The sequence below is a fragment of the Salvelinus namaycush genome, chromosome 1 (assembly GCF_016432855.1).
Source record: "Salvelinus namaycush isolate Seneca chromosome 1, SaNama_1.0, whole genome shotgun sequence".
NCBI lineage: Eukaryota > Metazoa > Chordata > Actinopteri > Salmoniformes > Salmonidae > Salvelinus > Salvelinus namaycush.
Genome location: NC_052307.1, coordinates 27,302,203 through 27,327,685, shown reverse-complemented (window position 1 = coordinate 27,327,685; position 25,483 = coordinate 27,302,203). Strand labels below are relative to the sequence as shown.

The 25,483-nt window shown below is 42.9% G+C and overlaps 1 protein-coding gene across 5 annotated transcripts in view; it reads left to right on the top strand.

The window, feature by feature from the left end:
- Positions 1–25,483, top strand: part of LOC120022158 (CAP-Gly domain-containing linker protein 1-like) — a 46,955-nt gene that overhangs the window by 13,341 nt on the left and 8,131 nt on the right. For 2 of the 5 annotated variants that reach the window (XM_038966064.1, XM_038966128.1), the window contains exons 4-21: positions 782–906; positions 1,121–1,337; positions 1,506–1,703; positions 2,191–2,282; positions 2,671–2,731; positions 5,152–5,256; positions 8,182–9,090; positions 9,358–9,474; positions 9,779–9,836; positions 10,135–10,218; positions 13,130–13,286; positions 14,260–14,404; positions 14,621–14,836; positions 17,651–20,335; positions 21,139–21,276; positions 22,146–22,243; positions 22,733–22,853; positions 22,981–23,033. In XM_038966064.1, coding sequence (XP_038821992.1) covers positions 782–906; positions 1,121–1,337; positions 1,506–1,703; positions 2,191–2,282; positions 2,671–2,731; positions 5,152–5,256; positions 8,182–9,090; positions 9,358–9,474; positions 9,779–9,836; positions 10,135–10,218; positions 13,130–13,286; positions 14,260–14,404; positions 14,621–14,836; positions 17,651–20,335; positions 21,139–21,276; positions 22,146–22,243; positions 22,733–22,853; positions 22,981–23,033 — 5,579 coding nt within the window. The remainder of the gene's footprint in view (positions 1–781; positions 907–1,120; positions 1,338–1,505; positions 1,704–2,190; positions 2,283–2,670; positions 2,732–5,151; positions 5,257–8,181; positions 9,091–9,357; positions 9,475–9,778; positions 9,837–10,134; positions 10,219–13,129; positions 13,287–14,259; positions 14,405–14,620; positions 14,837–17,650; positions 20,336–21,138; positions 21,277–22,145; positions 22,244–22,732; positions 22,854–22,980; positions 23,034–25,483) is intronic. The other 3 variants (XM_038966263.1, XM_038966200.1, XM_038966331.1) reach the window with 3 other exon arrangements.

The window sequence follows — 25,483 nt, the reverse complement described above, 5'->3', positions numbered from 1 at the left end:
ACAAGATAAACAATGTAGGGCATACGGGATCTGTGAAATGTGTATAGGTGCGGAGCTTTTGTGAAATAGCACAGTTACAAGTGGAAATCAAACTGGATGGACAACAGAAATAGAGGAAGGACTAAGAACAAACAAGAGAGAACTATTATAAAGTAGACTGTGTCTGTAAAATGTGTATAAGATGTATAAATTGAAGGTAAAAACAGAAATGTTTATCAGTTTACTCCAATTGGGGGATCGGTGGTAGGGTTTGCGGGGAATAATAATAAAGGTATACTCTTTAAAAAAGTATGTATGTCTATATAGGTATGTGTATGTATATATGTGTATATGTATGCATACGTGTATGGATATATATATTTACCCCAAAAAATATGGGGGATTGGAAATGATGCAGACAATTACATTGGAAGCAACATTCTTTCCGCAATATTAAGCTGATCCACCCCTAGCAAAAAAAAAAAAAAAAAAAAAAAACTTGTCTGGAGATACAAGATCAAATATTCGCAATATTCACTTGAAGGGAGGGTGCTTTTCTCAATTCTCCCTTTAGAGAATTGGAAAAGTAAATGCTGACTATGCATTTATCAGCTCTTTGATGTTAACAGGTTGCATGTATTGATGATTATTATTATGTACTGTTGCCTTAGAGGTTTTATTGCAAGCCAAGCTAGGCGCTTGGATATTCTTTCTGTCATGAAAAGTGCTCTATAAGTTAAATTATTATTGGTATTATTTTTATTAGGCTTTTCTGAACTCTTTCTTTGTACTGTCTCTGCAGGTTGGTGGCACAAAAGCTGGTGTGGTTCGCTTTCTTGGTGAAACGGACTTTGCCAAGGGAGAGTGGTGTGGTGTGGAACTGGATGAGCCCCTGGGAAAGAACGATGGGGCAGTGGCAGGAACCAGGTAATCAGACCAGAGAGGATTATTACACAGGCTTGAGAAAGATGCCACTCCCTGGCAACCAATTGGCATAAAAGAGAGTTAAGAACAGCCAAGTCTTATGGGTGTTATTCACATATTGTAAAAAAAAAGAAAAAAAAAAGTTAATAATAACTTTAATAATAAAGTTGGCACTGACATGTTTTTTGTCTTATACCTTTAATTTGTGTTTCCCCAGATACTTTCAGTGCCAACCCAAGTATGGCCTGTTTGCCCCGGTCCACAAGGTCACGCGCATCGGCTTCCCCTCCACCACGCCGGCCAAGGCAAAGACCACGGTGCGGAAGGTGGTGGCCACGCCCTCAGGCCTGAAGCGCAGCCCCAGCACCTCCTCCATCAGCTCCATGAGCTCTGTGACCTCCTCTGTCAGCGCCAAGCCCAGTCGCACAGGCCTGGTGAGAAACACGAGCACACACACACGCAAAGACACACACTCATAAGTGCACACACGTACACACCTGCAGTGTAAACAAGATGTCTGTTCTTTAATTGGGTCTTGTCTGGTAGAACTCCATCCCCCAATTCACCAGTCTTAAACACTCTTCTCTGGTCCCCCACCACAGCTGACAGAAACGTCATCACGGTACTCAAGGAAGATCTCTGGCACCACAGCAGTTCAGGAGGTGCTGAAGGAGAAGCAGCAGCACATCGAGCAGCTGATGGCGGAGCGGGACATGGAGAGGGCAGAGGTGGCCAAGGCAACCACCCATGTGGGCGAGGTGGAGCAGGAACTGACCCTGCTGAGAGATGACCAGGAACAGGTCAATACACACTCCCCCTTATGGCTTATGCATACACACACACACACACACGTCCCCTGTCATGGTTTACACACACACACACACACACACACACACACACACACACACACACACACACACACACACACACACACACACAGCATACAAGGTTCGCTCTCAGGATTATTTACACACACATTCCCCACAGATGAGATCCAGGACGTTCCAGTATTGGAACTCTCATTAGCAAAAGTGTATTATGTCATGCATGACAATGACAAACCTGGCGCCATGAAAACACCTTAGTGCTGTACCTCAATCAAACACTCTTGTCACATAAACCTCTGCACTGCCATCTGCTGTCAATGCTCAATACTGTAAATGAAAAAACATATTTGTTTTTTTACAGCCAGCTGCCGGATGCATAGCTGCCTTCGATAATAATTTAGTTTTTTCTTGGGTGTCATGACCTGTTTAATGAATGCATATTCATGTGTATCATGTGAAGATGGAGGCCAAGATGGACCAATTACGCACCCTGGTGGAGGCTGCTGACAAGGAGAAGGTTGAGCTGCTCAATCAGCTGGAGGAGGAGAAAAGGTGAGGCTTCAGAGGGGTGTGGGGTGACAGGAGACCTGGGGTTGACAGGAGACCTGGGGTTGACAGGAGACCTGGGGGTGACAGGAGACCTGGGGGTGACAGGAGACCTGGGGGTGACAGGAGACCTGGGGGCATGGGGTCTTACTATGGGTATAACTATGTGTTTATAAGATTATCAGCACAGTATCACAAAAGGAAAATGGGGGGGGGGGGCAGATGAATTATGTGTATCCAATCTCCACAGTGGAGTGTTGAATTTAGAACCTAGAATTTGATTCCAAGTTCAGATTTGAAACCCTGTTTCAGACCTCTTGATCCATGATTCCTTTTCAGACCTCTTGTGTTCAATGTTTCTGAACTATAATATGAAGTGTGCTCTGTGTGATAGAAAGGTGGAGGACCTTCAGTTTCGCGTGGAGGAAGCTTGCATTACCAAAGGAGATCTGGAGGTAAACACACACTGTTCTACACACACTCCAAAAATATGTATACGGGTTTCCTTTGTATGCACATAGTAGTATCTTTGATTCACATGCCCCTATCTCAAGTCGAAATCTGCCCCTAAGTGACTGGAATTAATCACTTTGATGCTGAGGTGTATCAGAAGTACACCACTGCTGCAGCTCATCAGGACTGCAGTTAAAACTCCCTGTCTTGTCAAATTGGGACATTTTGAGGTAAAAGCGTTTTGATGACAATGCAGACTGGAGTTCATCTCTGGAATGAAGTCACTCTGCAACATCCCTGCTCCCGATCCCTGAGATTAGAGTGGTGCAGAATGTGCCTTATAGTTTCTAACGTAAGGAATTAATATATCTTACAGACGGTCACTATTTGGATACTCTGTAATGTATGCATTAGATCAACAGTTTGGCCTCCGGCTTGGGATTTTAAGTTGACAGGGTAGTGATCAGTGACATCTCCTTAGTCTAGAATGCCAAGGACTGAGTATTAAGTATTCTCTCCAGTCTGTCTACGTAGACCAGAGATCCGTCCTGCCCAGTGCCCACAGCCATCTCATATGCCCTGTAAAATGAGACTGACTGAAATCTCATTCTCTCTATGGTGCTGATGGCACTCACAAGTGACAGCAAGGTCATCTATTCCCACATGGAGCAGGGTTGTGTCAGAATCAGATCTGACTGAGCCTGGCTCTCATGCGCTTCTAGTATCCATGAAGTCATGCTACTGCGCATTGTAGAGGGTCAGCCTGAGCATGGCACTGCGCAGACTCGCTGATCTACAAATAACGCCCCCAAACTACTATTCCAAATTTGCGCGGTGCCTTTCTCAGGCCGATCTGCACAAATCTGGAGGTCTTTCTCATTTCATGACTATGTAACATGTAGAAATCCACACAGTGGGATTCACATAGCTTGAATGTTCCTAAAGTGTTTTGGAACATAGTTTGCTTGAAGTGAACACCTGATCCGAGAATCATTTTAGGAATTTGTTGGTGTTTATTTATTTCCTGTGTTCCACTCGTTAAGAAATACCAGTGGTACATCAGACTAAGGTTAGCACAGTGTTGTTCCCCAACACATCTCTCTAGTTCTATTTGATGGGAATGAGGAAAGGTGGGCAATTTTTGGGGAAAACAACTAACTATTTCTGCCTCTCCCTTGGCAACCCATATCTTTGTTTACGGAGCAGAGACTCGGAAGCAAATGGGCTCAGGGTGGCTGTTAACATGAACATGATTTGTCATTATCTATCCCACAGTGCCACTACAATCGGGACCATCCCAATTACCCTGAAGGCATTCCACTACAAACGTTATCTTTAAAAATGAGTGCCACAGGGTTAGAAGTAATACCCCTTTTTTTTATCTTATTTTGTTTGCATACTAACGGTCTGTGTACTAATTACTGCAACAAATGTATTAAGCACATGCATGCAGCTTTTAAAAACAAACAAACTTACAAAAAACCCTAAAATCAAACCAACACGGCAACAGTTGACGGTGTACTAATGTTGTCCTCTACCTACTTCAATCAGTGATGTTACTGCTTCTGTTTCCTCTCCTCCCCTTGTCCTTCATGTTGGCCCAGTGCTAAGCATGGAACCACTGGAGATGCTCCCCTCCACCATCTCACAGGCTTGACCTCTGACCTTCCCATTGCAATCTGTTGAAATTTAAAGTAAATGTTCTGCACTTGGTAGCATTGAATTATTAGGGGCATTTTAACCTTAATATTAAACTTAATGTATCAGTTTTGGGAGGGGGAGGTGTTTATCAGAGTACTCGTCCATTTTATATGTTTTGCCCCATATTCTACAGTGTTTACTGATTTTGTCTGTTCTAAGTTCTATAAATGTACATGGGTTTTTGGTATTTCTTTATTGATCTACTGATCAGTGATCTTTACAAATGGGAGCAATCACAAAAGAGAGAGAGAGCAGTGTTGCTGTCCCTTTTCTGTGCATGAAGGCTCTTCATGTCATGGAGTAAAACGGGGGGTGGAGGGGGGGGGGGTCTCGTCCATTTAGATTTTCACTCATTTGCCGGCTCACTCACTCAGTTCACACATGCCTCTATGCATTCCTTCATAGTCTGTCCCTGTCGTGGTTCACCAGGTCATTCTGCATGTATTCCTCTGCATACCCATAAGTATAACACATCTCCCCATTTCCCTTGCTCCTTCTCCCATATCCTCATATCACCTTCCTTCATCAACATCCCCAATACTCACCTGTGCTAGGCATGGGGTACCCTTCCCCTCCCATCCCCACTCCACCTCCCTCAACACCCTACTCCACCCAACCACCCACCCGCAAATCTTCCCACCTCCCTCTTCCTCTCTGTGTTGGGCTGGCATGTGATAGTGGCACTGGTTGTGTTCTCTTCCTCTCCCTTCTTTACTAACAGACGCAGACCAAACTGGAGCATGCCCACATTAAGGAGCTTGAACAGAGCCTGCTCTTTGAAAAGACCAAAGCTGAGAAACTCCAGAGAGAGTTAGAAGACACTAGGGTAATGGATCTTGCTCTACATAGCTCTGCGTTTGGAAGGAGTGGGGATGGGGCCAGGGTAATGTTGAAAATCTTGGGATGGGGTACAGAGGATCTCCAGATACCTGTAGCACTGGCTTCCATATGCTGTTTTTCTGACCTTTTCTGCCTTAGAGGGTTGGGAACGGTAGGAGTCAATATTTACAGTACCTTCAGAAAGTATTCACACCCCTTGACTTTTTTCACACTTTGTTGTGTTACAGCCTGAATTTAAAATTGATTACATTTAGATTTTTTTTTGTCACTGGCCTACACACAATAACTGTATAATGTCAAAGTGTCTTGAGAAATCTTTACAAATTAATTAAAAATTAAAAGCTGAAATGTCTTGAGTCAATAAGTATTCATCCCCTTTGTTATGGCTAGCCTAAATAAGTTCAGGAGTAAACACATTTTCTTAATAAGTCACAAGTTGCATGGACTCACTCTGTGTGCCATTATAGTGTTTAATGTGATTTTTGAATGACTAACTCATATTTGAACCCCACAAATACAATTATCTGCAAGGTCCCTCAGTCGAGCAGTGAATTTCAAACACAGATTCGACCACAAAGACCAGATAGGTTTTCCAATGCCTCGCAAAGAAGGGCGTTTTAAATTGATGTATTTCAGTCCTTGACTTGTAATGTTCTGTACTATGTATAATGTCATGTTTCATGTGGACCCCAGGAAGAGTAGCTGATATCTCTGCAGCGGCTAATAGGGATCCTAATAAATACCTTTTAGTAGATGGGTAAATAAAAAAATAAATAATAATATCCCTTTGAGCATAATATTGAATATCCCTTTGAGCATAATCAAGTTATTAGTCTTTGGATCGTTTATCAATACACCCAGTTACTACAAAGATACAGGCGTCCTTTCTAACTCAGTTGCCGGAGAGGAAGGAAACTGCTCAGGGATTTCACCATGATGCCAATGGTGACTTTAAAACAGTTGCAGAGTTTAATGGCTGTGATGGGGGAGAACTGAGGATGAATCAACAACATTGGAGTTATTCCACAATACTAACCTAAATAATAAAGTGAAAAGGAAGCCTGTACAGAATAAAACAATTCAAAAATATGCATCCTGTTTGCAATAAGGCACTAAAGGAAAACTGCAAAAAATGTGGCAAATACTACTCTTCATATTTTCAAGCATGGTGGTGGCTGCATCATGTTATGGGTATGCTTGTCATCGGCAAGGACTAGGGAGTTTTTTTGGGGGGTAAAAATAAATGGAATAGAGCTAAGCAAAATCCTAGAGGAAAGCTTGGTTCAGTCTGCTTTCCAACAGACACTGGGAGACAAATTCACCTTTCAGCAGGACAATAACCTTAAACTCAAGGCCAAATATACACTGGAGTTGCTTGCCAAGACGACATTGAATGTTCCTGAGCGGCCTAGTTACGGTTTTGACTTAAATCGGCTTAAACATCTATGGCAAGACTTATAAATGGCTGTCTAGCAATGATCAACAACCAACTTTACAGAGCTAGAATTTTTTTTTTTAAGAATAATGTGCAGATATTGTACAATCTAGGTGTGCAAAGCTCTTAGACTTACCCAGAAAGACTGACAGCTGTAATCGCTGACTCAGGGGTGTGAATACTTATGTAAATGATATTTCTGTATTTAATTTTCAATACATTTGAAAAAAAATCTAAAAACATGTTTTTACTGTCATTATGGGGTATTGTGTGTAGATGGGTGAAAGAACCATTTGTGTTGTAACAACAAAGTGGAATAAGTCAGGGGGTATGAATACTTTCTGAAGGCACTGTAGCTGCATTTGAATGTCACTAAGCAAACATTGAATGGTGTAGTTGTCTAATCTTTTTACTTGTTAGCAACTAATATTATCTATTGGCCTTATCCGTAGTTCCAAGGTGTGTGCTACCAATTAAACCAATTTCAAAGTTGCTTTATAATATGCAGCATCTTACGCAGGGTTTCATTTTCTTCCCATTTTGTCAAACATGAACCATTCACATTCCTGTGTGTCACCAGTACAGCAATCGTAACCACTTTACTGCTGTAACTGAAAACATTTGAAAACATCAGGGTTATTTTTTTACTATACTTTTAGTTTAACTATACAACAATTCTGTTCTTTTTAGATTAGGTTTTACCCAGAGAACGGCAAAGCCGTCTGATTCTTTTGCCTCTTTCTCCATGTGTTCCTCTGCTCACAGTTAGCACACAGTCTCAAAGACTTTGCTGTTAGGACATGTAGCCAGACAGCACCCCTATATACAACCATCCCTTATTCCCAGTGGTCCTTTGTCCCACCCCCCCAATCCTACAAGCCCCAATTGCCCTGCCCATCTAGTATCCCCCGCCTCTTGTAAGTCTTTCTCCTACTCCCATCCCTTAGCAATTCTTCTGTGCTTCCCTCAGGGGTGTCAGCCAATGCAGGGGTATTCAACTGCCATTCTCAAGAGCCGTAGTCTACTGGTTTTCTTTTCCCCCGGTCCTTAATTCATAGGTTGATATCATTAGTTGGCAAGAAAGTCTATCTGGTTTTATTCTGGTCTAAATCGACCCCTGATTAAAAGGTAAGGATGAAAACCAGTAAACGCTGCAGCACTTGGGGAGTGTAGTTTAATACACAAGAATTACATGTGAGGAATGATATGGTTTTATTTTATATCCACTAGAGGGCAGTGTAATATTTCAACTGTAGGCATCCTATGTAAATGTGGGATTGCACTGTTTACTTGATTTACGCTACTACTGCAACTATGGTGGACATCTGTTTCTATAGGACCCTCTTTGAAAAAGATTCCTCCCCGTAGACCTATCTGATGGCAGGGGGTTTCAACAGTCAGTACATGCACAATCACAATGTTTCCAAAGGTTGAAGAACACAGTTTTGTTTGAGCCAGAGTTGTGCCATCCCATAGGTGGCCACAGTTTCAGAGAAGTCCCGCATAATGGAGCTGGAGAGGGACCTGGTGCTGAGGACCAGGGAGGTGGATGACCTGCGGTTGCGTCTGGAGGCCCAGCAAGAGTCAGAGGGCTCAGACTCCACTACCTCCCCTCTCCTGGAGGAGGTGAGCTCTCTGAGGGCTCAGCTGGCTTCTCAGGAAGACCAGCAACGGGTTGAGCATGCCGGGATGAGGGAGAAGCTGGCAGCGGAGGAGAAGGCACACAGTGAGGCAATGGCCCAGCTCCAAGTCTCATCCACCAAGATTTCCACTGACAACGAGCAGTTGAAGCTGCACATCAGCCAGAACGAGAAGGAGAATGCAGACGCCATAGAGCTGTGGAGCTCTAAGCTGGAATCTGCCATCGCCTCACACCAGCAGGCCATGGAGGAGATTAAGGTTTCCTTCAGCAAAGGGGCTGGCTCCCAGGCGACAGAGCTGGTGGAGACCAAGAGTGCCCTGGAGAGGCTGAAGGTGGAGCACAAGCAGGCACTGAAAGAGGCTGGGGCCAGGTGTGTGGCAGAGGCTGCAGCCCGGGCACAGGAGACGGGGGAGCTCAACAAACAGCTGCTGGTCGTGTCAGAGGAGAAGGAGCGCCTGGAGGAGAGCCTGCGGTCCAGTGTGGAGAGTGCTGAGGAGCAGCACCTGGTGGAGATGGAGGATGTGCTAGTCAAACTGCACACTGCTGAGCTGAAGGTAAAGGAACTGGAGGAGCAGGAGGCTAAGCTAGTCCAGCAGACCCAGGACAGGGCCAAGGAGGTCCAGGAGCAGGTGGCAGCTATGGAGGCTCTGCACTCCCAGGCAGGCCAAGGTAACCAAGAGCTCCAGAGTTTGAGGACCCAGCTGGAGGAGACCCAGAGACAAGCTTGCTCACAGGGCAACAAGGTAGGTCCATACCCATACCATCCTCCCATTGTCCATGACCGTATCCAGTTTCTATTTTACGTCCATGTGAGTTTTCCAGAAATATTGGCATGAAATAAATACAACTGGTATGTCATGTTATGATTTACCCTTACCTTCAGTCATTACTTTGTTTCATTTGGATTCATTTTTAGCTTGTCCTTCATATTCATAATGTCACACATTCATTCCCCCCCCCCAAAAATGTCCTCCATGTTCATGGTGTCATGCCCTGGCCTATGGCTGTAGGTCAGTGAGTTGAGCTCTGAGCTGGAGGGCAGGCAGCAGGAGATCCTCTCCTTGCAGCAGAGCCTGACCACTGTGCAGCAGAACACGGGCTCTCTGGAGCAAGAGCTGGGCAACGTGGTGAGTACTAGCGCTTATGTGGGGTGGTGAGGAGCCAGGGAATGGGAGTGGGTGGCCTTGCATGACTGATGGGACAGTAGGGCTTAAGGTAAGCTCAGGTAAGGAAGAGCATAGTATTGAAATGCTAGCTTTTTGTTTTCATGGGAATGATAAAGTATCTACCTATAGGTAGACCTTCAATTATACACTTATGATGAAACTTGTGTATAACATTAGTAATTGGCAACCATTTTGAGGTTTGTCATGGAATACTTTTCTGACTAACGCACGCACGGATGTATTCATCAAAGTTTTATTTCCTCAGAAACAAAAACTGTCAGAAAGCACAGACGATCAGACTAAGTCAACACAAACTATGCAAGGTAAATATATTTACTTTGACCATGTTGGTCCTTTAACGTTAGTCTTTGTTTTCTTATTACTTGTGTTACATGTGTTTTTATCAGCAAGACGCATCATATTCCTAGAGACAAAATGTTGACTTCAAGCTAATTTAATGACTAACAATGATGTGGTTTTATAAAAAATTATGTATTATATTGGTCCACAGGGCCAGGCAGTACACAGTAGATTAGTACATATAGTACATGTATTTGTGCTGCATGGTGTTAAGCGCTTGAATGACGCAAGCTAATAGTGTCAGTCTCTTAATTCTCTCAGAGTTGCTTCAGAAGCTTGGCGAAAAAGAGGGGCAGTGCACATCGCTCTCCACCGAATCAGAGGCTCTTAGAAGCCAACTTGCAGGTCAGAACACTGGCCAGCGCTGTGGTTCTTAACCTACAGGACACACAGCTCAATGTGACCATTCTCCCTACATGCGTTCAGTTGTGTAACCTACACCAGGGGTCTCCAAACCTGCTGTTTTTTGTTGTAGTGTTTCTGGTAGATAGCGGTTCCCAAACTTTTTATAGTCCCATACACCTCCAAACGTTCCAACCTTCAGCTGTGTACCCCCTCTAGCAACAGGGTCAGCGCACTCTCAAATGTTTTTTTTTACATTATTGTAAGCCTGCCACACACACACTATACAATACATTTATTAAACATAAGAATGAGTGTGAGTTTTTGTCACAACCCGGTTCGTGGGAAGTGACAAAGCGCTCTTATAGGACCAGGGCACAAATAATAATATAATAATAATCATCAACAATTTTTCTCTTTATTTAGCCATCTTACATATAAAACTTTATTTGTTAATCGAAAATTGTGAATAACTCACCACAGGTTAATGAGAAGGGTGTGCTTGAAAGGATGCACATAACTCTGCAATGTTGTATTGGAGAGAGTCTGTCTTAAATCATTTTCCACACACAGTCAGTGCCTTTATTTAGTTTTCATGCTAGTGAGGGCCAAGAATCCACTCTCACATAGGTATGTGGTTGCAAAGGGCATCAGTGTCTTAACAGTGCGATTTGCCAAGGCAGGATACTCTGAGCTCATCCCAATCCAGAAATCTGGCAGTGGCTTCTGATTAAATTAAATTCTCACAGAACCGCTTGTTGCAATTTCGATGAGGCTCTATTGTTCAGATATCAGTAAGTGGACTGGAGGCAGGGCATGAAAGGGATAATGAATCCAGTTGTTTGTGTCATCCTTTTGGGAAAGTACCTGCGTAATTGCGCACCCAACTCACTCCGGTGCTTCGCTATATCACATTTTACATTGTCTGTAAGCTTGAGTTCATTTGAACACAAAAAAAACCATACAATGATGGAAAGACCTGTGTGTTGTCTTTGTTAATGCAGACAGAGAAGAGCTCCAACTTCTTAATCATAGCCTCAATTTTGTCCCGCACATTGAATATAGTTGCGGAGAGTCCCAGTAATCCTAGATTCAGGTCATTCAGGCGAGAAAAAACATCACCCAGATAGGCCAGTTGTGTGAGAAACTCGTCATCATGCAATCAGTCAGACAAGTGAAAATTATGGTCAGTAAAGAAGACTTTAAGCTCGTCTCTCAATTTAAAAAAACGGGTCAATACAGAACACTTCTGTATGTTGTAAAAGCGTTACATGGTCGCTGCCCATATCATTGCGTAGTGCAGAAAATACACAAGAGTTCAGGGGCCTTGCTTTAACAAAGTTAATCATTTTCACTGTAGTGTCCAAAATGTCTTTCAAGCTGTCAGGCATTCCTTTGGCAGTAAGAGCCTCTCGGTGGATGCTGCAGTGTTCCCAAGTGGTGTCGGGAGCAACTGCTTGCACGTGCGTTACCATTTCACTATGTCTCCCAGTCATGGCTTTTGCCCCATCAGTACAGATACCAAAACATCTTGACCACCAAACTCCATTTGATGTCACAAAGCTGTCCAGTGGATTGCAGAAGAGGATGTCTTCCTTAATTGACCCCCATAAACGTAATGGACATATACCAGGAGCTGTGCCAGGCCCGCCACGTCGTTTGACTCATCCAGCTGTAACACATAGAATTCACTGGCTTGTATGTGAAGCAGTAATTTCAAAACATCTCCTGCCATGTCAATGATGCGTGAAACTGTTGTTTGATGAAGGCATTGTCTGTATAGTTTTTTGGGCCTTTTCCCCCAGCATTGTCCCAGCCATATCCGCTGCAGCATGCAGAATTAAGTCCACCACAATAGTATGGGGCTTGTCTGTCCTAGCCACTCGGTAGCTCACCATTTAAGACGCTTCTAGCCCCTTCTTATTAATTGTATCTGTTGCTTTTATGCATGTCACTACTTGAATGTCGTCTTTATTCTCACTCAAAAAGCTCCTGTGGCTTTTTTTTCTCAAATTGTCACGTTTCTAAATGTCTGCGCAAGAGTGAACGTTTCCCGCTAGAGAGTAACGGTTAATGTGATTGGATGTTAATTATTCAACTAGGCTACCTGTATTTGACATTGTGTTGTTATTTCGCTGAACACTAGATGGTTTAATTTTATTTTTGGCAGTGAAACGAGGCTACTCAGGCGAGAATAAAACCTCACCCAAATGTATAGGCCCGTTGGAAAATATAAATGCACTGATCCCTGATTTGTTTGAATGCCACCTGTCTCACTTGGTCAGAGAGTCACCCCCCTCTCCCCCTCCTCCCCCTTACCTAGGAAGCTGGAAGAGTGTTAGCTTGTTATGGCTGGGAATTGTCATGGACCTCACGATACGAAATTATTGCGATACTTAGGTGCCGATACGATATGTATTGCGAATCAAATCAAACTTTATTTGTCACATGGGCCGAATACAACAAGTGTAGACCTTACTGTGAAATGCTACTTACAAGCCCTTAACCAACAGTGCAGATTCTCACGATTCTATATGTATTGCGATTCAATACTGCAATTTTATTGCAATTTGATGTTCCAAACACATTACTCACTATATTTCTGCTGCAGAGAGACGAGAGAGCATGAGAAAATAAGTTTTGATCAGTCATGGAAATAAGTGCTGAAAACATTGGCTCACTATTTAAAAAGAAGATGGAGAAAAAGCTAGTACAGCCGACTAGTGCTAGCTAACGCTACCTAGCACATCATATGTATTTTTTTTACAGATCAATACTTGGGAGTCAAAGTATCAATATAATATCGTTCAAAATAATATTGCGATATGCAATTGTAACCCCCCCATCACTAGTGATTGTGTATGTGGACTGAGGCTTGTTACCCTTGACTGAATGATGTTTTCCTCTGACCCAGGGCTGGAGAGGAAGCTAAAGGCTGGAGAGGAGAAGCTTGATCAGCTCGCAAACGACAAGGCCAAGCTCCAAAGTGACATCTCAGACATGATGAAGTCATCAGGTGACAGTTCAGCACAGCTTACCAAAATGAATGAAGACCTCACTCAGAAAGAAAGGTACACAATGAAATGAAATGTCATGAACAAAGGTGTTCTCAAACGTATGCAAATAGATTGGCTTAATTTCACCGTCGACAATCAGGTTAACCGCTAGTGACAATATTTAATGAGCGTGTGACAACGATGCACAAAACCGTCGAACATGCACTGAGTATACAAAACATTAAGAGCACCTGCTCTTTCCATGACAAACTGACCAGGTGATTCCAAGTGAAAGCTATGATCCCTTACTGATGTTACTTGTTAAATCCACTTCAATCAGTGTAGATGAAGGGGTGGAGACAGGTTAAATAAGGATTTTTATGCCTTGAGACAATTGATTGTATGACCCTGCTGGTCATCTATGAGCGTTTGAACATCTTGGCCATGTTCTGTTATAATCTCCACCCGGCACAGCCAGAAGAGGATTGGCCACCCCTCAGAGCCTGGTTCCTCTCTAAGTTTCTTCCTAGGTTCCTGCCTTTCTAGGGAGTTTTTCCTAGCCACTGTTTGTCTACATCTGCATTGCTTGCTGTTTGGGGTTTTAGGCTGGGATTCTGTGCAGCACTTTGTGACATCGGCTGATGTAAAAAGGGCTTTATAAATACATTTGATTGATTGATAAGTGTTCTGTTCAGAGGGTGAATGGGCAAGATTAAATATTGAAGTGTCTTTGAACGGGGTATGGTAGTAGGTGTCATGCACAATGGTTTGTGTCAAGAACTGCAACGCTGCTGGGTTTTTAACGCTTTTCAGTTTCCAGTGTGGGGTAGTGCAACTCAATATTAGTAAGGTGTTCTTAATGTTTGGTATACTCAGTGTATAATCACTTATTTATTGACTTTTCCATCACCCTGGTTTTCAGTTCATCAGTTTCAGTCCAAAAACATTTGAATCTGCCCCCTACAATGAATCCCTGATTTGTTTGAATGCCACCTGTCTCACTTGGTCAGAGAGTCACCCCCCTCTACCCCTCCTCCCCCTTACCTAGGAAGCTGGAAGAGTTACAGACTCAACTTGCAGAGGAGAAGGAGCAGAGAGCACGTTCTGAGGAGCAACAACAGCAGGAAGTGGCCCGGAAGGAGCAGGAGCATCAGGGTCAGCTAAGCAACCTGCAGGAGAAGATCACACAACTGGTGAGTGACAACCCAGTGAAGGCTTTGAGATGTTGATGGTCGGGATAAAGTAGATGATTAGATGTTTGTTGTAAAACAGCATACATTTTTCTTCTCAGGAATATACTTTTTACTGTCTCTACCATAAACACGGAATACCTCACTCTACCACTTCCCCCCTTTCAAACAGCAAATTATTGATGTTATCTACTCTTGCCCTCTTTATGTTGTGTGTAGGAGAAGAGTTTGCTCCAGGGTGAGGCCCAGGCCAAGGAGCTGCAGACCTCTCAGCAGCAAGCCCTGTCTCAGGCCTCAGAGCACCATGCCAAGCAGCTCAAGGAGCTGCAGGGTCAGGCTGACCAGACCAAGCAGGAGCTGAGTGTCTCCAGGGAGAAGGCCCAGGAGCTGGAGAGGCTGGTGGCCGATCTGCAGCCTTACAAGGAGAAAGCCCAGGTGAGCACCCACCATATCATTATCAGGACCACCATGTTTTAAGTTCTCAGGAGGTGCTGCCTTTTGGTACAAAAATCTACCCTAATGACAATTTTGACTGCTTTGTAGTTATGTTGCTTTAGGTTGACTGATGTTTTTTGTGAGAACTTTTTTCAAGTATGTTCCCATCCACTTTCTATGAGAGGTTGGTAGCGCTTTATTTTACAGTACAGAAATGACTTGGTTATTATTGTGTAATTGACCATTTTACCATGTAGGTTCCAAGTAAATAAAAGTGCTACCTTAAGTGGTCTATGGTCAGGATGGATGTGCACTTGATAATAATTAGACCACCTCACTTCTAATTAGGGCTGGGCGATATGACCTAAAACTCATATCTCAATTTTATTTCAAACTTATCGGCGATTCATGATATATATGCTTTGTTGTACAATTAAAGGTAAAAAAAAAACACTGCATTTAAGACAGTAAGCAATAATCTAATAAATTCAGAGCTTTTGAAATTATACCTAGGCTGAATATATTCCTTCCATAACCATAAGACCCACTAATAATGTATTGATTTTATCAAAATAGTTGTACCTGCTTTTTTTGCAATAATCATTGATCTGGCTTTCAGGTCTGTCTATACAAATGCCCATTTTGTAACAAATTTAACCAGAACCATACATAATGCATATTCACTAATAATGTAGCAGGCATTATAGCAAATTATAAACTGGGTGGTTCAAGCCCTGAATGCTGATTGGCCGAAAGCCGTGGTATATCAGATCGTATACCATGGGTGTGACAAAACATTGCTCTAATTACGTTGGTAACCAGTTTAAAATAGCAATAAGGCACATCGGGGGTTTGTGATATATGGCCAATATACCATGGCTTGGGGTGTTTCCTAGCACTCCGCGTTGCGTTGTGCCTAAGAACAGCCCTTAGCTGTGGTATACTGGCCATATACCACACTCCCTCGGGCCTTACTGCTTAATTAACACAGGTCTCATAAACAATCTCTCAAGCCCACGTGCTAGTGAGTAGCCAGCTAGTATTTATATTTGAAATTTAGCCAACTTGGATCTAGGTATAATTTCACAAGCTCTGAATTCAGCTAACAAGGTAGAACAGTTGAATTGTTATGAACACAACCTTCTGTCCATCTCCAACTGTTTGAACAGCATGCTAGCCTGTCCACTTTGTTCACATGTTGAAATCAAGTGGCCTACCTTATTTCTCAGAATGACAACGAGTTGCCAATTCCATATATAATTGTTTTATGCTTATTGCACATTATAAAATACAGACTAAACAGCTAGTATAACAATCTTGATTTGACTAAAATGCTGCTAGCGATACGTGGTAACTTAATGCGCGCGCGACAAACCTGAGCATTCATTTTCCAGAATGAATGTTCATTGGTACATCCGTTTTAGTAGTGTCTGCTCTGCTCAAAATGTGAAGAGTTGAGACAAACAGTGTATGGTTCGAAAGGTTAACTTCTCTATTACAGTAAAATAATGTGTTTTGGTGTTGGTGACCGATTCTGTTGGACCAAACCTCAAATGCAAATAGCGAGTTGAAACAGTTTGTCAGAGAGGAAGAAGTGATCTCTCATATTTGTTGTTGTGAGTGGTAGGAGGAGGGGCTTGGAAGAAAGCGGCGAAGCAAGAGGTTTCACTCTCGTAAAAATATATACAAAATAAGTCCAATGCGTTTCTATGCACTTATTTTGAACCTAAGCTTGTCTCCTGTATTCCCGCCTTTGGGACAACGGCTCCCGTTGTTAGGGCGAAAAGACTTGAGCATCTCGCCATTATATGCAAATCTCTGGTATAAATGGGAAGGTGCACAGCACAGAAGGAGCGAATGAGACAAGACCAAAAAGACAATATGTGAACAAGCAGACATAAACGCTCATAAAAACAAAAAAGATGTGATTCTGCGTTACTGGCATTTGGAATATCGTGCAATACATACATTCAAATTCATCTTATTAATTAAATATATCGCCCAGCCATACTTCTATTGTCTGGGTAGTTATCTTACTGTAAGAAGTACCTGAAGTCCGTTTTGTGAAGGGTTCACAGACTGTTATGCCATAATTATTCTATCACAGTGACCTCGTTCTTTGATTTCACTAACACAAATATATATATTTTTTAACTCACTAAGCCTATTCCTAAGGCTATGAGATTCATGTTAGCATTTTATCTGCTCATATTATTGTTTTTTGTTCACTGTGTTTATTCAAGTCCATTGCACTATGTAGAATTAACAGCCAAGGATGATCGTCTTTTATGCACCATCTTTATTTGACCATTGACAGGACCACCATGTTGTGGTGTGGTTTTAGGGCCTACTTAAAAAGCAGGGGCACATCTTAGAGATAAAAAAAACTGATACTGACAGTCTTGATGAGTTAAAGTGTACGGCTTCTGTCTGTGCTCACCAATTATAACACCTTTTAAAAAGGGTTATATACTTGTCAAAATCTTCTTCTGAATGGAAAGTACACAATTACGCAGACACTCTCATCCTCACCTAATACACTGCACACCGATTGAAAACCTGAAGCTATCATTAGAGCACACTTACAAGACAAACACACACACATACATAGGCATGCATAAGCACTCCATTGGCGTGCCCCTGTTTTCAATGTTTTCTGTTTTCATTGTGGTGTCAGCTACTGTTTCTTTTCTCCCAATTGTTTTTTATGCTTGCACCAGCTTAACCTTTCCAGTTGCATTTTATTACCTCTTGACTTATTTTGTAACTTTTCCCTTTATATGCCCCTTTTTTCTTTCAACTTCATTCCCTCAGTTTCTTTCTGCTGAGCTCGACTCCTCCATGCAGCATGTTGAGCGATTGTCCACAGACCTGGAGAAGCAAATCTCAGCACTGGAACACATGTCTAAGGAAAGTTCAGATCTCAGAGCTCATAAGGAAAATCTTGAGAAGCAACTCTTCGAACTCCAGGCCAAGCTCTCTGCCTTGGAGGCTAGTCACAATGAGCTCTCGGTTAAGATTGAAGAACTGCTGACTCTGAGGGACAAGCTTACAAAAGAGCAGGAGGAACTTTTGACCACAAATCAGCAGCTGGATGGAGAGAAGGCCTCACTATTCAGAGAGATTGAGAAGCTCAGAGTTGCTGTTGAGGAGGCACAGGCCAAAAACGAATCCCTCAGTCAATCTGAAATGGAGCATCAGTCCCAAATTGAGGAGCTACAAAATACAAATGCAGAGAAGCAGGAGGTCCTCATAAAGTACAAACAGGAGATCCAGCAGCAGGAAACTAAGAGGAATCAGCTAGCAGAAATCTATGAGAAGACCTGTGAGGAAAGGAATGGGCTCCAGGAAGAGCTCAAGCAAAGCAGGGAGAAGCTGATCTCTGAGATGGATAGCCTTGTGTTGGAGAGGGATGCAGCAAGAAATGCTAAGAAATCCCTTGATGCAAAGAATACAGAGCTGCAGACAAGGTGTCAGTCGTTGAGCTTGGAAAAAGTAGATCTCTGTGTGAAAAACACTCAGTTGGAGGCCCAGAAGGAGACCTTGGCCAGAGATAAAGAGGAGATGTCTGCTCAAATTAATGCTGCTATATCTGACAAAGAGGCCCTCCAAACCATGAATACGGAGCTTCAGAATCAGCTGAATATCACCAAGAAGGATCTTGAGAAGTCTGTCCGTGACAACGGCGAGCTCCAGGCTTCCAAAATGAGCCTGGCCAAGATGCTGGACGAGTCCAAGACCAGCAGTGAGGTTACAGACTCCGAGAGGCTTCACCTCATGCAGGAGAAAGAGGACCTGCTTTCTACCCAGCGAAAGGTGTGTTCTGAGAAGGATGAACTTCTCAAGGAGATAGAAGAGTTGAAGGAGAAGCTCAGACTTTCTACACAGGAAGTGGCTACCTCTAAGGAGAAAGTCAAAGAGGTGTTATCATCTTTTGCCAAGGAGAAGGAAGCTCTTTGTCTCCAGAATGAAGAGACAGAGAAGGCACTACACTCCGTACGGAAAGAGAAGCTGGCCATGGAATCAACACTGGAACAGCAGAAGATGGAGAGTGACAGTTTGGTACATGAAAAGGAAGAGCTTGAAGAAAAGCACACAAAGGAGATCTCTGAAAAGGTTACTCTAACAAAAGAGCGTGACAAGATAGCAGGTGAGATCCGCAGTATGAAAGACCAGCTGGACAGCTCCTCCAAGGCCATTGATGACCTGAAGCAAGCCAATTACAACCTTACGTCCTTGCTAGAGGAATCCAAACAGAAGATCCAAAAGGTGGAGGTTGAGGGAGCTTCCTTGAAAAAAAAAAAGTATGATCTACAGGCACAGCTGCAGAAGCTTTGCTCTGAGAGGGAGGCCCTTGAAAAAAGCAAAACTGAACTTGCAGAAGAGCATCATAAACTAAAAGGCAACTCTGAGCAGGTGCATTTGGAACTCATCCAGCAGAGGGATACCCTAAGAAAAGAGCGGGATCTCCTGCACTCCCAGCAGGCAGAGCTTAAAAAGAGCCTACAGATCCTGCAGAAGGATAAAGATGATCTGCTTCTGCAGGTCCAGGAGGTCAAGGGTCAGACAGAATCACTTTCAAAGGAAAAAAGGCTTCTTGAATCGCAGCAGCAGACTGAAGCCACTGAGCGAAGTAAACTGTCCTCTGCAAAGGATGACCTCTCTAGAGAGAGAGAAGACTTACAGAGTCAGTTGTCCACTCTGACACAGAAAAATACTGCCCTCCTGCAGGCTGAATCTATCCTGAAGGCAGAGATTGCCTCTGTTTGTGTTGAAAGAGACACAATGGCCTCTGAGAAAAATAGTTTGTGTTGTGATTTAAAGCAACTTAAGATGACTCACACTGGATTGTTAGGTGAGAAACATGGTCTGCTTGAGGAGAATGCCCAGATGCAAGCCAAAGTGCAGGACCTCACTCAGAAATCTGTCACTAGAGACAAGGCCATTGATGAATTGTCTGCCAGCCTTAAGGATATTGGAGAGGAGAGAAAAGCCTTGGCTAGGGAGGTTGAGAACTTGAAGGCACAGCTGAAGCAGAGAGACCAGGAAAAGGATGGCTTGGCTGAAGACCAAGAGTCCCTGTTTACCAAGCTGGAGGAGCTTGGCAAAGAGGTCTCCTCCCTGGCGAAGGAGAAGGTAGACCTCCTAGCTATACAGTCCAGGCTGGAGAAAAACCTTTCCTCCCTCCACAGCAGCCAAAAGAGTGGTGATGGGGAACGCTCAAGGCTCCTGGAGGAAGTGGAGAAGCTGCGAGCTGCCCAGACACAGCTTGAGGCAGATGCCCAGACCCTACGTGCTGAGAAGGCAGGGATAGAGGGACAGCACAAAGTCTCTGTGGAGGAGGCATCTGTGTCTGCCAAGGCCCGGGAAGAAATTGGCACCAAGCTGGAAGACCTGAAGGTCGAGAAGGATGCCTTGCTCAAGGAGAGGGACGAAGCCACCCAGCAAGTCACCCAGCTTGAAGCTCAACTCAAAAACATTCTTTCCAAGCAGCTTGAGGTACTCCACTACTAACAAATCCTGTATCTAACCCTCATGTTGACATGGCTGTGGTCATGTTTCACCCTCACTGCATGCTAGTCTGGTCACCTTTTCTATTTATCTCACTTTTTGTTTCATCTCCTTTACTAACTGTTCTAACTTTATTCTAGTCTCCTGCAAAAAGTTTGTATGAAATATATTCCCGTGGGCTTAGAACGTTGTTTGAGAAGTTAGGGTCTGTTCCTTGGTTGGGGCAGATGGTTACAGAATTTGGTTTTAAGAGTCATGTCCACAACCATGGTCTCTGTTCTCTAATTGAGATGTCAAGCAATATGTTAGGGCCAAAATACATTACTGCAAGTATCCGTTCTCAGGTCACAGGATGTAATTAGTTTATTTTTCTCTACTCCTAATTTTTCATTTTAGCCTTTAGGTGCTTCACCAACACTGGTAGTCAAAGCTAGTTGCCTGTTACCTGACTGTAGTAGTAGATATGGGTATTGCAATGATTCCTGAGGATTACATCAATTGCATAGTAATTTCGGAAACACAATCATCGTAACCCACTAAAGCTTCAAAATCAAGTTTGGAGTGATTTGGATGACTGACATGCAATGCATGCAAATTAATTCTGCATGATATGAGAAAATGTAAATAGTGATCCCTCTGAGTTGATTTGGGCTTTGTAAAATAAGTGTCCATCAAATGATGATAGGACATAGGGGTTTGCTGTTCACGTCAACCAACACCAATCCAAGTAAGTTGTAGGTATTTCATCATATATGTCTGGTTGACATGCCCCCCTCTCCCTCACTACCTAGGCAGCAGAGTCCTCAGGGAAGACTGCTGAGGTCGTGGAGCGGCTGACACAAGAGAAGGGCCGTCTGGAGCAGGAGAAGAGTGAGGCCCAGTCTCTGCTGGAGGAGTTCAGGAGTGCCAAGCAGGAGATGACCAGTCAGGTGCGTTAGGGATAAGGAGTATGCAATGCCTCAGATGGGGTGTAATGTGGTGGTTGAACAGCATGTATTTTCAGTAAGGTATGGAGAATGTTGAGAAGGTTGAAATTTTGTGGTTATGGAATGATTTGTCACTGTCATAAAGAGTCCTCACTAAGGACGCTGGAAGGGGCTCCTTAGGGTTAACATGGAATCAAATAAACAAAATGAACTGAATGATCCTCTTTGAACAACTGAACCAATTTGACATTTCTGGGTGTTGTGTGTTAACTTACCAGAAGTTGGGTGTGTGGGGTGTCATGGTTACACACCACTTTCACAAGTTAGTCTTCACAACATAATACAGTGTTACACGTAAACAGAAATTCAGCCACAGATGCTGACATGTTCACACTTACCAAGATCACATGACCATTCCTGTGTGTGTCTGACACGGAGGGAGAGAAAGTAGCCAAACCGACTTGCGCAAGTTAGACAAACTTGTTGCTGCGATAGGTTATCTATCATCTCATCTGGTATTGTCAGTCTTGACTGCTTCAGTCTAGTCAGCTAAGTTAGCTAGCTAGCTTGCAAGGCTAATTGAGGCTACTTTGCTATGCTCCCCATCCATAGCAAAGTAGCCTCAATTATATCCAACATTCATATTAAACAACAGCCTACCTGTTGGTTGATCATTGTAGCCTATTCCTTCTCATTTAACCAACTTAAATCTGTAATTTATAATTCCAGTTTGCATTAATTAGAAATCTCCCACTTCAATTGCTACACATGAACCTTTGACTGTAGTGCTTCTTTGATTGACCAACAATAACAAGCATCAATGTATTATATACATTAAAAGTTCTTTATGTTTTGTGTGTGTTATTTCTCAGCTGGATGCATTGAAGCAACAGAATTCTAAATACCAAGAGGAGCTCAACCTCCAGCTCTGCGCAGACAACCAGAAAATCAGCAGCCTGTGCCAGGAGATGTGAGTATATTGTGTGTGGGGGGGCAGGTATGGGCCTATCGCAGTAACTGACCCTGGACGCAGGGACCACCTCAATGCAGTCGATCCCCAGGGCCCCTGATTATTATTTTTTTGTTGATAGATTTACTTAGAAGTAATGTAAACTTGCTTTCTTTGCTCCTTGCTTTGGCATTTTTATTTGGGGTGGAAATACATTATACACACACACACATATTGCTCTAAAGTCTAAATAATGATGTGACATTAAAGTTACAATTGTTTTGCTGTTTGATGTTGAACAAGCGAAAGTGCCTGTGTCCTGCCAGGTGATAGGTAGACAGTGAGGTGAATGATATCTGGCATGCAAATCCTAGCAGCTACCAGTTGTAGAAAGTGATTTCCTCATACCTTCCCTTGTACCTATTTCCCTCTCTCACCCCCTTACCAGTTGTCTGTATATTCTTGTACTCATGTAGCTATGTGTTTATAATATTGTCTGTGTGTGTTTAGTGAGGAGCTGAAGCAAGTTGCCTCTGTGAAGTCCCAGTCCCTGGTGGCCTTACAGGAGGAGAACAACAAGCTGACTAAGGAGGTTGGCAGCAGCAAGAAGGAGACCAGTGGTCAGCAGAAGGTACCACCACTGGACTACTGATCTGTTCCCTCAAACTGCCCCAACTATTTTAAGAATGTAACACATAGCCTACATTGAAGGCTCCTGTCCAACCAAGCAATTTAATTCCATAATGTGTTTTTTTAAGGTGGAAACTCAGCAGTCCAAGCTCAATAAACAGTTGCAAGATATGAAGCAAAGGTGAGAAACTGTTTCATTTCTATCCAAATCAAGTGTGCAAAAAAGTATAATTTTGACGTTTCTAGTCAGATGGCATTGGAGACTCCCAACAGTTCTGCAATTAAGCATGGATGCTTGCATCAATTTGCCCTTCGCCAACGTGGCATGTCTTGCTTGTGCTCTGTCCTACATGCTCTGTTTGATTACATCCTCTTCTTTTGCCTTTCAAAGCTTGCCTAATAACACCTTCAGGTACTTCCATGCCTTTTTGAATTGTTACCTAACGTGTCATACTGTTACCTTAGGAAGTAAGAGGAGCTCAATGCTTTTCAATGAGTAATCCCTCTTAATTCACTTGCTTTTTGTCATCTCATATTTATTTGTCCTGATTTGTAATCAAACTGTAGACTCGGAAGTTCACGTGCCATAGATTATAAAATGGCAATGCAAAATTTTCTCACCCCACCTGTTTTTCCCAATGGAAAACACATGCTTGATTACACCATTGACATTGGATCTCTGTTTGTTTTTAAACAGAGATCCGTCACGTCTATCCAATACCATGCCTGCTTTATCCACAGGAGGCTGCTGAGGGGAGAACGGCTCATAATAATGGCCGGAACAGAGCAAACGGAGCACTTTCACATTTATCTGATTATTATAGGCCCACCGTCTCTTTTCTTTCTTTGTTCTGTCTTGATGTTATGCCTTTGTTTCCCTTTCAGCAGACTTCATCTTTTCATTCCATGCTTCTGAATTAGATTCACAAGCACACTTCTATGTACAATTGAAGTCGGAAGTTGACATACACTTAGGTTGGAGTCATTAAAACTTGTTTTTCAACCACTCCACAAATTTCTTGTGAATAAACTATAGTTTTGGCAAGTCGGTTAGGACATCTACTTTGTGCATGACACAAGTAATTCTTCAAACAATTGTTTACAGACAGATTATTTCACTTATAATTCACTGTATCACAATTCCAGTGGGTCAGAAGTTTACATACACTAAGTTGACTGTGCCTTTAAACAGCTTGAAAAATCCAGAAAATGTCATGGCTTTAGAAGCTTCTGATAGGCTCTTTGACATCATTTGAGTCAATTGGAGGTGTACCTGTAGATGTATTTCAAGGCCTACCTTCAAACTCAGTGCCTCTTTGCTGGACATCATGGGAAAATCAAAAGAAGTCAACCAAGACCTCAGAAAATAAGTCTGGTTCATCCTTGGGAGCAATTTCCAAACGCCTGGAGGTACCATGTTCACCTGTACAAACAATAGTACGCAAGTATAAACACCATGGGACCACGCAGCCGTCATCCCGCTCAGGAAGGAGACGTGTTCTGTCTCCTAGAGATGAACGTACTTTGGTGTGAAAAGTGCAAATCAATCCCAGAACAACAGCAAAGGACCTTGTGAAGATGCTGGAGGAAACGGGTACAAAAGTATCTATATCCACAGTAAAACGAGTCCTATATCGACATAACCTGAAAGGCCGCTCAGCAAGGAAGAAGCCACTGCTCCAAAACCGCCATAAAAAAGCCAGACTACGGTTTGCAACTGCACATGGGGACATAGATCGTACTTTTTGGAGAAATATCTTCTGGTCTGATGAAACAAAAATAGAACTGTTTGGCCATAATGACCATCGTTATGTTAGGAGGAAAAAGGGGGATGCTTGCAAGCCGAAGAACACCATCCCAACCTTGAAGCACGGGGGTGGCAGCATCATGTTGTGGGGGTGCTTTGCTGCAGGAGGGACTAGTGCACTTCATAAAATAGATGGCATCATGAGGATGGAAAATGATGTGGATATATTGAAGCAACATCTCAAGACATCAGTCAGGAAGTTAAAGCTTGGTTGTAAATGGGTCTTCCAAATGGACAATGACCCCAAGCATACTTCCAAAGTTGTGACAAAATGGCTTAAGGACAACAAAGTCAAGGTATTGGAGTGGCCATCACAAAGCCCTGACCTCAATCCCATAGAAAATCTGTGGGCAGAACTGAAAAGCGTGTGAGAGCAAGGAGGCCTACAAACCTGACTCAGTTACACCAGCTCTGTCAGGAGGAATGGGCCAAAATTCACCCAACTTATTGTGGGAAGCTTGTGGAAGGTTACCTGAAATGATTGACCCAAGTTAAACAATTTAAAGGCAATGCTACCAAATAGTAATTGAGTGTATGTAAACTTCTGACCCACTGGGAATGTGATGAAAGAAATAAAAGCTGAAATTAATAATTCTTTCTACTATTATTCTGACATTTCACATTCTTAAAATAAAGTGGTGATCCTACCTGACCTAAAACAGGGCATTTTTACTAGGATTAAATTTCAGGAATTGTGAAAAACTGAGTTTAAATGTATTTGGCTTAGGTGTATGTAATCTTCCGACTTCAACTGTAAATAAAGGACTCAAAAGTTTAGTATTTGGTCCCATATTTCTAGTATGCAATGACTACATCAAGCTTGT